This window comes from Salvelinus alpinus, chromosome 2, assembly GCF_045679555.1.
Source record: "Salvelinus alpinus chromosome 2, SLU_Salpinus.1, whole genome shotgun sequence".
In the NCBI taxonomy this organism is placed as follows: Eukaryota; Metazoa; Chordata; class Actinopteri; order Salmoniformes; family Salmonidae; genus Salvelinus; species Salvelinus alpinus.
Window position 1 is genome coordinate 111156934 of NC_092087.1, and position 14247 is coordinate 111171180.

General features: G+C 39.6%; 5 protein-coding genes across 6 annotated transcripts in view; 3 read left to right on the plus strand and 2 right to left on the minus strand.

Moving 5' to 3' along the window:
• Positions 1–2393, minus strand: part of LOC139548984 (zinc finger protein 180-like) — a 347214-nt gene extending 344821 nt beyond the window's left edge. For both annotated transcript variants that reach the window (XR_011669812.1, XM_071359002.1), the window contains exon 1: positions 1811–2393. Coding sequence is in view for 1 of the 2 variants with exons in the window: in XM_071359002.1 (XP_071215103.1) it covers positions 1811–2063 (253 nt within the window). In the remaining variant the exon portion in view is untranslated. The remainder of the gene's footprint in view (positions 1–1810) is intronic.
• Positions 1–14247, plus strand: part of LOC139548391 (zinc finger protein ZFP2-like) — a 315038-nt gene that overhangs the window by 88318 nt on the left and 212473 nt on the right. The window lies entirely within an intron of this gene.
• Positions 1–14247, plus strand: part of LOC139548509 (zinc finger protein 180-like) — a 284664-nt gene that overhangs the window by 72752 nt on the left and 197665 nt on the right. The window lies entirely within an intron of this gene.
• Positions 1–14247, minus strand: part of LOC139548897 (zinc finger protein 180-like) — a 324124-nt gene that overhangs the window by 49581 nt on the left and 260296 nt on the right. The window lies entirely within an intron of this gene.
• Positions 5370–10488, plus strand: LOC139549382 (zinc finger protein 180-like). Its single transcript, XM_071359840.1, has 2 exons — positions 5370–5959; positions 8570–10488. Exons 1-2 carry the CDS (start codon positions 5632–5634, stop codon positions 9283–9285), a joined length of 1044 nt encoding a protein of 347 aa, XP_071215941.1. The 5' UTR covers positions 5370–5631; the 3' UTR covers positions 9286–10488.

Below are 14247 nucleotides of genomic sequence, written 5' to 3' on the forward strand. Positions count from 1 at the left end.
GAATGCATGCCATGTTTTGACAGATTACATTGCATAACCACGATTTGTGATGCTAAATATGCACATTTTCGAACAAACTCTATATGCATTGTGTAATATGATGTTACAGGACTGTCATCTGAAGAATTCTGAGAAGGTTAGTGAAAAAATTAATATATTTTGGTGGCGATAACGATATCGCTCTTTTTGCCTTGAATCAATGCTGGGGTGATGTTAGCTCATGTGGTATGCTAATATAACGATATATTGTGTTTGCTGTAAAACACTTAGAAAATCTGAAATATTGTCTGGATTCACAAGATCTGTGTCTTTCAATTGCTGTATGCTGTGTATTTTTCAGAAATGTTTTAGGATGAGTATATTGGTAATTGACGTCGGTCTCTGTAATTATTCCGGCTGCTTCCAACGCTATTTCAGATTGCAGCTGCAATGTAGAACTGTGATTTATACCTGAAAAATGCAAATTTTTCTAAAAAAACATATGCTATACCATAAATATGTTATCAGACTGTCATCTTATGAAGTTGTTTCTTGGTTAGTGGCTATATATATCTTTATTTAGTCGAAATTGTGATAGCTGCCCATGCAGGAAAAAAATGGTGGAGGAAAAAAAGTTGTGTCTTTTGCTATCGTGGTTAGCTAATAGATTTACATATTGTGTCTTCCCTGTAAAACATTTAAAAAATCAGAAATGATGGCTGGATTCACAAGATCTGTATCTTTCATCTGGTGTCTTGGACTTGTGATTTAATGATATTTAGATGCTTGTATTTACTTGTGACGCTATGCTAGGCTATGCTAGTCAGCTTTTTTATTGTGGGGGGTGCTCCCGGATCCGGGTTTGGTAGCAAGTAGAAGATAACGTGTAAGGTAACTTATTTGAAAAGTCATTACTTCATTACATTGCTCAACATTTGTCATAATTATTTAAAGCAGTTCATTTGTATCCGCTCTCTCGGACTTCGGCTGCATATTTTCAACCATTTTCTTCAAATCTGAAAACGTTGAAGCCACGCCCATTTTCTGAAGAATTGCATTATGTGCCCTAAAGTACTGCGTGTTTACATCATATTTTGGCGAATTTAGTACGACATCCGGGAACTTTTGGCATACTAACTACATCATACTATGACCAATAAGCAGACTATATACTCAATTTACTTCCCAAATAGTACATTTAGTATGAGTATTCTAACACAGCTCAGGACTCTGGGCAGCCATTTTGTTTGTTTAAACACTAGGTTGCACCTTTAAAAAAGCCACTCAACAATCAATCAACCAATCTGCAGTTCAACCAATAACAAAGCTGTAATTCCACCACTGTTTTGGTAATAAGATGATGGATGGGGCTGGAGAAATGTAACTACTCTCAAATTCATAGACAGACCTATGTATTAAAGGACTGACCATCCATGATATCAACATTATAGTTTTAACCATGTTGAGGCTATACAGTGTTGATTTACATTGTTTCTAAACATTGGAGTAAAAAAAGCTTATTTGGGGTTCTGATGGGGGAAACAGTTGAACTAAGCTCATGAGGCATGTGTTATATTCTTCAAGAATCAATGGCTATAAATATATAATATATATATATACACATACATACATATAGATATAAATACATTTAAAAGTCAAAATATGGATGTAGAAATTGCAGATTTCCGCTTTAACACCACACATCAGTTCAACAACAACAGAGTTTGTGCTTCTGTTAAGACAGTACTTACTAGTGTTAATCATTAATAACACCACACATCAGTTTAACTTCCAACCACAGAGTTTGTGCTTCTGTTAAGACAGTACTTACGTTCATCGTCAGTCTCCTCTTCTTTCACTGAAACTTCGTCATCCTCTTTCACTCTGAACGCGTCTTCCTCTTCTTTAACTGAAACGGCTTTCTCTTCTTCTTTCACGGTAACAGCCTCACTCTCTACTTGTTTTTGTATTGTAATAGGCTCCTTTTCTTCCTCCTCTTTCACGAGAGCTACTTTCTCCATCCAGCAGACCTTCTCTTCTTCAGCAGGAACGGGGTTAAGTTTGAGACTGGAGCTATGAGGCATGTACTGAAGTCGCTAAGCGGTATAATTCAAAGCAGTGTCACTTTATCAGCAGCACGTGATCAATGACGTCTGAAGAATCATTTCGTCGAACACCTGATTGGTTTGGTATTGGGCTCGTTCGACATTGCAGCCGACATTGCAGGTGGCTGCTGACTGACTAATTTACAAATCACCTTGCATCATAAATAACTACTCATTATTATTTATAAATCTGTCAGCCAGTCACCGCTTACCCACAATGCAGCATGTATTTGATGCTCTCGAACACGGCCAGTGGTTTAATATATGACATAATGGCTACGCTGCTATGGCGTGTCACTTCATCTATAAAAATGTGGCTGTTCTAAATTCTGTGTCGTTCAAAGCCTTGAGTAATGAACCTATTTTTTTTATACAATTGGCTCGAAAGCATCAATGCTTCAGGAAGCGTTATTCCCCCATCACTACTTTTCAGCATGTTTTCTGTGAACTAGACTACGGGAGTTTTGTAACTTTTTCTCAGGTAGTTGGTCTCGCTGACCATAACCGTGCTGGTTGGCTACGCTGGTTAGGCTAATAGCTAGTTGGCTAAATAGCTAACGTTAGCTGGCTGGCTAAGATAACTGCTTATAGCTAACGTTAGCTGGCTGGCTAAGATAACTGCATATAGCTAACATTCTTTGATATTTGGTTAGATGGCATTATGTATTTACAAAACGTTGGTTTTCTTTAATCACTCAAGTCATGAGTGCAAATTATTGGTTTAATTTAAAGTTATACATTTTAAGTTATTTCTGTTGTAGTATACATCATAGGGAATAGGCTGGTCCTCCATATTACTTCACACCTAACTTTGGCATTCTTCTAAATGTAATAGTATAACTTTAAACCGTCCCCTTGCCCGCGAACCAGGGACCTTCTGCACACATCAACAACTGACACCCACGAAGCGTCGTTACCCATCGCTCCACAAAAGCCACGGCCCTTGCAGAGCAAGTGACGTAACTGATTGAAACGCTAGTAGCGCGTACCCGCTAATTTCACATCCGTTACATAAATTCTGATTGGTTTAATGTAATAACTCCAAAAATAGAACTGTAAGGTGTTATTTTGCATTGGAAATGTTTTAATATTTTATTTGATATTTTATAAACAATACAAAACATACACATACAAACAACATCATAGAAACATTAACTACATCACACCTGCCCAGACCCACTGGAACACAGCCAGTGCATTCATCAGCACCATTTTTTTTCTCTCTGTCACTTTCAACTTTTAGATAATAAAGCATTTGACCTTTCTATTGAATTAACAACAGAGGATTGGTTGATTTCCAGGTTTAATTAAGTATAATATTTAAGATGATTTATGAGAAAAGTATCGTCCAACTCTGGGGTATCTCACTGCACCCTCAAATGCCATGTTTTGAAATATACAGACAGACAGATTAAAAGTAATTTTACATTGTATAACTGTACATCTGACAGCCAACTTTCTAACTCCGCCCATAACTTTATGACATCATAACATTCCCAGAAGGATTATTGAGTCATTGTTAGTTTTCCACTGAAGACATGACTCTGCCGTTCGGCTGTAGAATTTGTGAATTTTGTCTCTTGTATAATAAGGGATTATCATTTGTCCCAACATCACAAGCCACAGACTTTGATGCACTTAAAGACTTCCAAAAGTGTTTCTGCAGTTTAAGATCAACTGAGGTTTTTTAATGGGGTTTCTCCCTGTGCACCTGCCAATGTAAATCCTTTGAACGAGATAAGTTACCAGACAGGAGATATTGCTAATGTTCTTCCCATTGATAACCTGAATGACAATTAACTTGTGGGCGGTTGTGGTGATGACGGCCTATTGGATGACGTCGTCCGTCGGGATTCCCCAAAAAAGTAGACGCTCTGGATTGATCACTGGAGTCAGATGTGAAGGAGGAGGTTGATCATCAGGAGTCAGACGTGAAGGAGGAGGTTGATCATCAGGAGTCAGATGTGAAGGAGGAGGTTGATCATCAGGAGTCAGATGTGAAAGAGGAGGTTGATCATCAGGAGTCAGATGTGAAGGAGGAGGTTGATCATCAGGAGTCAGATGTGAAGGAGGAGGTTGATCATCAGGAGTCAGACGTGAAGGAGGAGGTTGATCATCAGGAGTCAGATGTGAAGGAGGAGGTTGATCATCAGGAGTCAGATGTGAAGGAGGAGGTTGATCATCAGTGAACCTCTAGGATTGTGGCTGGGCTGGCGTTTCCACTTCCAGCTTGGTCATATATTTTGATACATTGAATGTTGATACTGTGAACCTATGTTATATATTTGTAGCTCCTGTTTCATGAAGTGATGTCACTAAGTACTGTCCCTATATATACAATGCATTCAGAAAGCATTCAGACCCCTTCACTTTTTCCACATTTTGGTACGTTACAGCCTTATTCTAAAATTGATTCAATAATTGTTTCCCTCATCAATCTACACACAATACCCAATAATGACAAAGCAAAAACAGGTAAATAAATGAAAAAAATTGATTTTCTTTAAAAAACAAGGACATTTCTAAGTGACCCCAAACTTTTGAATGCTAGTGTACATCTACAAGATGTATTGTTACACCATGTAGGAGCAGTATAGACCTAGTCTGTTCATTATATACATCTACATGATGTATTGTTACACCATTTAGGAGCAGTATAGACCTAGTCTGTTCATTATATACATCTACATGATGTATTGTTACACCACGTAGGAGCAGTATAGACCTAGTCTGTTCATTATATACATCTACATGATGTATTGTTAAACCGTGTAGGAGCAGTATAGACCTAGTCTGTTCATTATATACATGATGTATTGTTACACCATGTAGGAGCAGTATAGACCTAGTCTGTTCATTATATACATGATGTATTGTTACACCATGTAGGAGCAGTATAGACCTAGTCTGTTCATTATATACATCTACATTATGTATTGTTACACCATGTAGGAGCAGTATGGACCTAGTCTGTTCATTATATACATCTACATGATGTATTGTTACACCATGTAGGAGCAGTATAGACCTACAGTAGCTAGCTGCTAATTTAGATGTAGTTTAACTTAATGAAACTGCCTTAAATATGCTGTGGTAAACATTTTTTATTCGCACTAATCAATCAACACATTCCTGTCTTTGTATGTCTCAATATAATAGTATTATTTAATTAAATCCATCTAAAATAATCTTTGTCTGAAAATAAATATGATCCTCAACTGCGTTTCCCCTCCAGTCAGCAGACGGCGATATGCGTCTTTCAGGCGACGCTGCCAGCGTGACGTATAATCTAGTGGACGGTTCTTCATAAACAGCTCGTCAACCACCTCGGTAGCTTGCTAGCCAACATAGCCGAAAGATTCAAGCTATTTAGACGCTTTCGGTGTATATTAGCTACTGTGTTTTAGACACACTTATGTCGTATCTATTTGTTAACCTATTTAATTGAATATTACGTTATTTTGTATTAGTCAGCTATAGTAGCTGGCTGGTTAAATTAGCACTAGCCTAGTCGCTAATGATAGCTAGCTAGCTAACATCTCCGACCATGAGCTCCCTAAACTTCTCCCCTCCTGTTAAAGAAGAGGCGGTCTGCTGGACGGAGAAAGAAGCTCTGGGGCTGAACATTGTCGTGAAAGAGGAGAAGGAAGAAGAGGATGTCACAGTAAAACAAGAAGTAGAGGGTGTTACAGTGAAAGAAGAAGAGAAAGACGCGTTCAGAGTTTATGGAGTGAAAGAGGAGGATGATTTTTCTGTGAAAGAAAAGGAGGAAGATGAAGTTTTTGGAGTGGAGGATGAAGAGGGGGAGATTACTGTCACATTAGAGGAGGACGAAGAAGAGAAGACTGGAGATCTGATTAACACCAGTAAATACAGTGAGTACTATCTAATAAAACAGGGGCATTGATCTGATTAACACCAGTAAATACAGTGAGTACTATCTTATAAAACAGGGACATTGATCTGATTAACACCAGTAAATACAGTGAGTACTATCTTATAAAACAGGGACATTGATCTGATTAACACCAGTAAATACAGTGAGTACTATCTTATAAAACAGGGACATTGATCTGATTAACACCAGTAAATACAGTGAGTACTATCTAATAAAACAGGGACATTGATCTGATTAACACCAGTAAATACAGTGAGTACTATCTTATAAAACAGGGACATTGATCTGATTAACACCAGTAAATACAGTGAGTACTATCTTATAAAACAGGGACATTGATCTGATTAACACCAGTAAATACAGTGAGTACTATCTTATAAAACAGGGACATTGATCTGATTAACACCAGTAAATACAGTGAGTACTATCTTATAAAACAGGGGCACAAACTCTGCTGTTGTTGAACTAATGTGTGATTTTTAAAAGGGCATTCTACACTTGAATATGTTTTTGTACTGTATGAATTGTTCATGATGTCCTCCAGTGATTTAAAAAAAACTTTTCCTGTTGAAAAGTGCTATATAAATACAGTAAAATACAAACACACTAATGGGAAACAAATAAATGTTTTGAGCAAAATAGTGTTTTTTTAGACAACTGCAAACCAGAAGGAGTGAGTGATGTCATAGTAAGGCCTTCAAGGAGTTGGCTTGATGGGAAGTTGTGATGTCAACCAATAGGAGACAGATCTTCATGTGAATATTCATTATTCTTTTTAAAATCCTTCCTGTTCTGTCAAGTTGGTTGTTGATCATTGCTAGAAAGCCATTTTCAAGTCTTTCCATAGATTTTAAAGACGATTTAAGTCCAAACTGTAACTAGGCCACTCAGGAACATTCAATGTCATCTTGGTAAGCTCCTCCAGTGTAGATTTGGCCTTGTGGTTTAGGTTATTTTCCTGTTCCTACAGTTTTTTGTATTCAGATCTCTAAAATACACTCTACCTACGTAACATTTTGTGGCTCCTTATGTTACGCTGGGAAAACAGTTTTCATGGGCACAGAAATCCTAAATAATTTCAGAGTGTGCTAAATCCAATGGTTCTAACCGAGAGTCACCTTAACTTTATTGACAACACCCAAATGGATACTGTCATTAATGTGGTTCTTCAATAATTACACATCATTCTTAATACTGTAGCTGTTTAGTTAGTCACATGTTCAACTATCATCAGCTGATCCAGGAAATCATTTTCTGAATGACAGTCACATGATAAATATCACAACATGCAACAACAACCAAAGTGCTTCTTCATTCATTACTCTGGTAAAGACAGTTATGCTGTGCTCCATGTTGGATCCAACATCCCTAACAAATTGATGTTTATAATGTTATAATGTTATTGTCTGCTTGATTTATAATAGGGTCTGATTGATTTACAGTAGGGTCCCGTTAGTCTGTTTCGACACAGAGATACTTAGCTCATAATGTGTAGAGAACTGTTCCTTGATGGATAGGCTATTGTACCACACACAGAGATATTTTCCTTTATTCAGGACATTTAGAATGACAACACATTACAGAGTAGCCTAGTGTATTATAGTCCTAGGTCTATGTTGTTGTTAGGTGGAGTTATGGGTCCTACAGTAGGTCTATGTTGTTAGGTGAAGTTTTGGGTCCTACAGTAGGTCTATGTTATTGTTAGGTGAAGTTATGGGTCCTACAGTAGGTCTATGTTATTGTTAGGTGAAGTTATGGGTCCTACAGTAGGTCTATGTTGTTGTTAGGTGAAGTTATGGGTCCTACAGTAGGTCTATGTTGTTGACAGGTGAAGTTATGGGCCAATTTGTGAAACACTTAATGTACAAACCCTCAGTTTCAGGCTGATGGCAAAGCTAGCTAAAGAGCATTTTACTGGTTGAAGTGTTTTATAAGTATAAAGCAGTTGATTTGCGACAATAACACAAACATATTAAGCAGGTGATTCAAGCGAGCCTTACAATTATAATCCAATAGTAATGTGAAATGCACTCTAACCTGTAAATGGAGGCAATTTTTGCTGTCAGCCTATGAGAACTCCCCTGAGTTTTCCCCCACGGTGGTGAATTAGTGAATCGACACAGAGCTTAATGTGAGTTTCCTTGAGTAGCACTCCTGATCTTGCGCTGTAATATTCAGAATACATTGTGGAAAACTAAAATCTTTGCTCACCATTTTTGTTCCAGGCAGATATACTACATCCATAACTAGTGGTTTCCTCATTAGCAGATATACTACATCCATAACTAGTGGTTTCCTCATTACCAGATATACTACATCCATAACTAGTGGTTTCCTCATTAGCAGGGAGGTGTTTCTGCAATTAAATTGTGTGTGCATCGCCCTCGTGCCGCAATTTTAGCAAACACATAAAGGGGCCATTTTTGGAGATCAAAGCTTGTCTGGCACACTGCTTAGGTTTGACTGTCTTAAGACAATTGTAAAATAATTTAACAGACCTCTGGGCATCACCTTTTACCTCAAATACACAGTGGATTTCTGCTGTTGCAGGCCTTTAACCATCTGTCTGACCTTGTTGTTCACACAGGAGAGAGATGTGACTATCGTGGATCCTCTGGGGAGCCTCGACAACATCATGGGGCAGAGAAAAGTCTCTCCAGATCAGAACTCCTCAAGAAACACCAGCAGAGGCCCACAGGGAAGAAATCTATTTGCTGCTCTAACTGTGGGACACGTTGCAAATCTTCATCAGAACTTAAAATACACCAGAGAACACACACAGGAGAGAAACCTTATAGCTGTGATCAATGTGGGAGGAGTTTTACTCAGTCAGGCTCCCTGAAATCACACCATAGAACACACACAGGAGAGAAATCTTATAGCTGTGATCAATGTGGGAAGAGTTTTACTACATCTAGCAATCTGACTGCACACCAGAGAACACACACAGGAGAGAAACCATATAGCTGTGATCAATGTGGGAAGAGTTTTGCTAAATCTAGCCATCTGACTACACACCAGAGAACACACACAGGAGAGAAATCTTATAGCTGTGATCAATGTGGGAAGAGTTTTACTACTTCTGGCTATCTAACTATACACCATAGAACACACACAGGAGAGAAACCATATAGCTGTGATCAATGTGGGAAGAGTTTTTCTTCTTCTAGCTATCTAACTATACACCATAGAACACACACAGGAGAGAAACCATATAGCTGTGATCAATGTGGGAAGAGTTTTACTCAGCCAAACAGCCGGAATATACACAAGCGGACACACACAGGGGAAGAGATACTCTGATTAAAGATCTCTGATTAAACATAAAATACAAGGAGTTGTTTCATGATATCAATGAAATAATGTCACAATGTAGAATGTTTTAACATTGTAGTAGGACTATTTTAATGTCACAATGTAGAAGCCTAAACATTTGTCCCTGTTACACTTCCCACGTTGGTGACCCACTTGAATCAAAATGCAACACTTCAAAATGTAGCGATCTGTTTTCTACAAATTGTCCTCTAACCAGGGATGTACACGTTACTCCCAGATTCCGTGTGGTTTTTGAGCTGTTAGTTTTAACAGGACGTGCAACCTCATCTCCCTCCTCTCGCACAAATTATTTTAGCATGATATTGGTGAGTTATGACAAATAAGTGTTGTGTTCCTTTGTTTAGTGACCCCTACATTTAATGCATCACTCCAAAATGTAGCTGACTGTCTTCTGCAGGTTGTCCTCTAACCAGTGAGCTAAATGATATCTCCCATTTCCATGTGTTTTTTTAGTTGTGTTAGTTTCCATATCACATACAACCTAATTTCCCCCCTAATCGATATCAGTAGTTTATTGCTACTTGTCAAAACAACAGCGTTTTTGGTGCTTGTGTCCATGGTAAGGACAACTTGGTTTCTGATTGTCTCAAGGTTGGCAGCCAAAAAGTTTTGCGTTTAGCCAGTGAGTTGCCATGGATCTTATTTTGACTGCATGTTTTTCTGTTTTTGGAGATTCGTTTTGTTTGGGCTCGTTCCAAGTGGACGACAGTTCTAGAAGCAAGTGAGTTTTAGGAAGACGAGAGTTCTAGAAGCTAGTGGGGAAGCACGTAGGATGTGAATGTTTCTGTTCTATATGGTACCAGGGAGAGATGACCCCAGGGCCAGACCCTGGTCTCTACACAAAGAGTACTGTTTTTACAGCAGATACTGTCTGCTGTGAATTATAACTATCTTTGATTCAAATCTAAACCTTGTGATCCATTCTGTACATCTATTATCGGTCATGTAGGTTGAAAGGAGAGTATCTTGGCTATAAAATACCTTTGTACTTTTGTCCTGTGGGTCGACCAGCCATCATTATCGTAGAGCCTTCAATTGATTCACTTTATATGTGTACGTTGTATTGACCTGCTCCCTTATTTAGAAGTGAATACAGATTTAGTTAAAGAATAACTCTGACTTGTGTGATAAGTTTCTCTCCTCATTTGATATTAAAGAAGTTAACCACCACATTTGGCGATGGGGATGTTAATCTTCACTTGGTGACCTGGCTCCTGACGACCTGGGTAACTGACCTGGCTCCTGACGACCTGGGTAAATGACCTGGCACCTGACGACCTGGGTAAATGACCTGGCTCCTGATGACCTGGGTAAATGACCTGGGTAAATGACCTGGCTCCTGACGACCTGGGTAAATGACCTGGGTAAATGGTACACGAGGGATCCCTCAAACTTGGGATCTCAGGGAGACCAAACTTTGGCAACAGAGCAGATGGACCCACCTTTGATCTGAGAGGCAGCGAGCCGAGTGGATACCACATCTCAAACGTAGTGGAGTTTTTAGAAAAGCCTCGTAGGCTTTGAGTGTGTAGTCCTGTGTGAGGGGGACACCTTGGAGGTGTAAACAGGGCCGAGGCAGTAGGCTTTGAGTGTGTATTCCTGTGTAAGGGGGGCACCTTGGAGGTGTAAACAGGGCCCAGGCAGCTATGTGAACTGGATGAAAACTAGAATCTGTGTTTACTAGTTAAGACCATGTATAATCTAGTAAGGTGCACCTGTAATTATTCCCAGTATGAGAGGAGTTGCTAGATTTATACAGCCAGTAGACACTATGTTAATATTGTAGAAGCATTGTAGTTGATTATGTGAAATGAAAGTTGTTTTCTGTCAGTGGTGAGCAAACTTGTCCAACAAAAACATAGGATATATTTGTTTTCTTAAGGGGGAAAGTGTTACAGGCTTTGGTTTTTCCATTTATGTTTTGAGGTTGGACTTTAGCACGTCTAGCTCGTTAGCACGTCTAGCGCGTTAGCACGTAGGACGCACTGATTGGTGTCACCTCGTTAGTCAAATCAAGTTTATTTTATATAGCCCTTCGTACATCAGCTAATATCTCGAAGTGCTGTACAGAAACCCAGCCTAAAACCCCAAACAGCAAGCAATGCAGGTGTAGAAGCACGGTGGCTAGGAAAAACTCCCTAGAAATGCCAAAACCTAGGAAGAAACCTAGAGAGGAACCAGACTATGAGGGGTGGCCAGTCCTCTTCTGGCTGTGCCGGGTGGAGATTATAACAGAACATGGCCAAGATGTTCAAATGTTCATAAATGACCAGCATGGTCAAATAATAATCAGGAGTAAATGTCAGTTGGCTTTTCATAGCCGATCATTAAGAGTATCTCTACCGCTCCTGCTGTCTCTAGAGAGTTGAAAACAGCAGGTCTGGGACAGGTAGTACGTCCGGTAGACAGGTCAGGGTTCCATAGCCGCAGGCAGAACAGAACAGTCAGTATGTGTTACACCTGTGCTGGCTTGTCCATCTCGTTAGTGGGAAGCTGTTTCACCTGAGCTGGTCCAGGTTCTATTTTTAAGAGTGTCTGGCCCAGTGCTCCTGTTGTCTTGATAGATGTGGAGAGTCAACACCTTTAGTTGCTCCACCTTTTTGGTTTGCTTCCTGTCTGTAAGTTTGTTGTGAGTTTTTCTTTTGTTTGCCTCTTGGGCAGATTTAGTGGGTCTCATGGTGGTTGTCTTTTATGTCCCAGTTGTTGTTACTAGTCAACTTTCAGTGGACACCCCCATAGTGTCTTTCAGAACCCCTCCTAAAAAAACAAGTTATATTTTGGGTTGGATATTGCATCCAATTAATATTTTAAACAATGGCATTTCTTTACAATGCTCATTAGTCTTTCAGTTTTTCTTCTGGTTTTTTCTCTTAAGTTTGTACTAAATATCTCTTTATTTTCGTTGTTTTTTCCTGTGAAGCCATTGTGTTGCATCATGTCTGAAATGTGCTGTATAAATTAAGCTTGATTTGATTTGAACATATTGCAAAACAAATTAACCCAATGACCGACCAATCAACAGACTCTTGGTCCATCTTGGTATGAAAATCAGTCTCAATCCCACTTTTCAAGCCTGCTGAAGGCGTGGTGGAGTGGTAAACACCACCCCCGGCTCTACCAGGGGCTTGAGGTGGTCTCCCACAGCTCTGCTTATATCATGTTCTGTGGCCTTGCCGTTCCATTTCTTGACTGCCCCTGTAACATAGAAAGACATTTAGTCATATTATATAAAACACTCAAACACAGCAAATGATATGGAGCATCTATGGCTTCAGTTACACCTGGCACCTAAATGTGACATCTGATCACTCCAAGCTGCATTAGGTTCAGATCTACCAGGATGGACCTTTGACATAGTCTGGATGCAGTCAGGCCACCGAATATGCATAAGCAATGTCAAAAGATGAGTGAGGAAAAGTACATTTTACACAAGTGACCTTCATAATAATTTAAATGTTATTTGTCACATATGTATGTTATTGCGGGTGTAGTTAAATGCTTGTGTTCCTAGCTCCAACAGTGCAGTAATATCTAACTAAATGCTTGTGTTCCTAGCTCCAACAGTGTAGTAATATCTAACTAAATGCTTGTGTTCCTAGCTCCAACAGTGCAGTAATATCTAACTAAATGCTTGTGTTCCTAGCTCCAACAGTGCAGTAGTATCTAACTAAATGCTTGTGTTCCTAGCTCCAACAGTGCAGTAATATCTAACCAAATGCTTGTGTTTCTAGCTCCAACAGTGCAGTAATATCTAACCAAATGCTTGTGTTCCTAGCTCCAACCGTGCAGTAATATCTAACCAAATGCTTGTGTTTCTAGCTCCAACAGTGCAGTAATACCTAACTAAATGCTTGTGTTTCTAGCTCCAACAGTGCAGTAATACCTAACTAAATGCTTGTGTTCCTAGCTCCAACAGTGCAGTAATATCTAACTAAATGCTTGTGTTCCTAGCTCCAACAGTGTAGTAATATCTAACTAAATGCTTTTGTTCCTAACTCCAACAGTGCAGTAATATCTAACTAAATGCTTGTGTTTCTAACTCCAACAGTGCAGTAATATCTACCAATGTCACCACAAATACTTAATACACACAAATCTAAGTAATGGAATAAGAATAAATCAAATCAAATGTATTTATATTTATATAGCCCTTCTTACATCAGCTGATATCTCAAAGTCCTGTATAGAAACCCAGACTAAAACCCAAACAGCAAGCAATGCAGGTGTAGAAGCACGGTGGCTTGGAAAAACTCCCTAGAAAGGCCAAAACTAGGAAGAAACCTAAAGAGGAACCAGGCTATGAGGGGTGGCCAGTCCTCTTCTGGCTGTGCCGGGTGGAGATTATAACAGAACATGACCAAGATGTTCATAAATGACCAGTATGGTCAAATAATAATAATCACAGTAGTTGTTGAGGGTGCAACAGGTCAGCACCTCAGGAGTAAATGCTCCTGCTGTCTCTAGAGAGTTGAAAACCGCTGGTCTGGGACAGGTAGCACGTCCGGTGAACAGGTCAGGTTTCCATAGCCGCAGGCAGAACAGTTGAAACGAGCAGCAGCACGGCCAGGGGACTGCAAGGAGTCATCATGCCAGGTAGTCCTGAGGCATGGTCCTAGGGCTCAGGTTCTCAGAGAGAGAAAGAAAGAGAGAATTAGAGAGAGCATACTTAAATTGACACAGGACACCGGATAAGACAGGAGAAATAGTCCAGATATAACAGACTGACCCTAGCCCCCCGACACAAACTACTGCAGCATAAATACTAGAGGCTGAGACAAGAGGGTTCAGGAGACACTGTGGCCCCATCCGATGATACCCCCAGACAGGGCCAAACAGGCAGGATATAACCCCACCCACTTTGCCAAAGCACAGCCCCCACACCACTAGAGGGATATCTTCAACCACCAACTTACCATCCTGAGACAAGGC

Bases quoted from the DNA above. Each gene is read 5' to 3' on its own strand.
- LOC139549382 (XM_071359840.1), top strand. From the start codon at position 5,632: ATGAGCTCCCTAAACTTCTCCCCTCCTGTTAAAGAAGAGGCGGTCTGC. The intron at 5,960-8,569 runs GTGAGTACTATC...TTGTTCACACAG, and splicing joins GATTAACACCAGTAAATACA to GAGAGAGATGTGACTATCGT.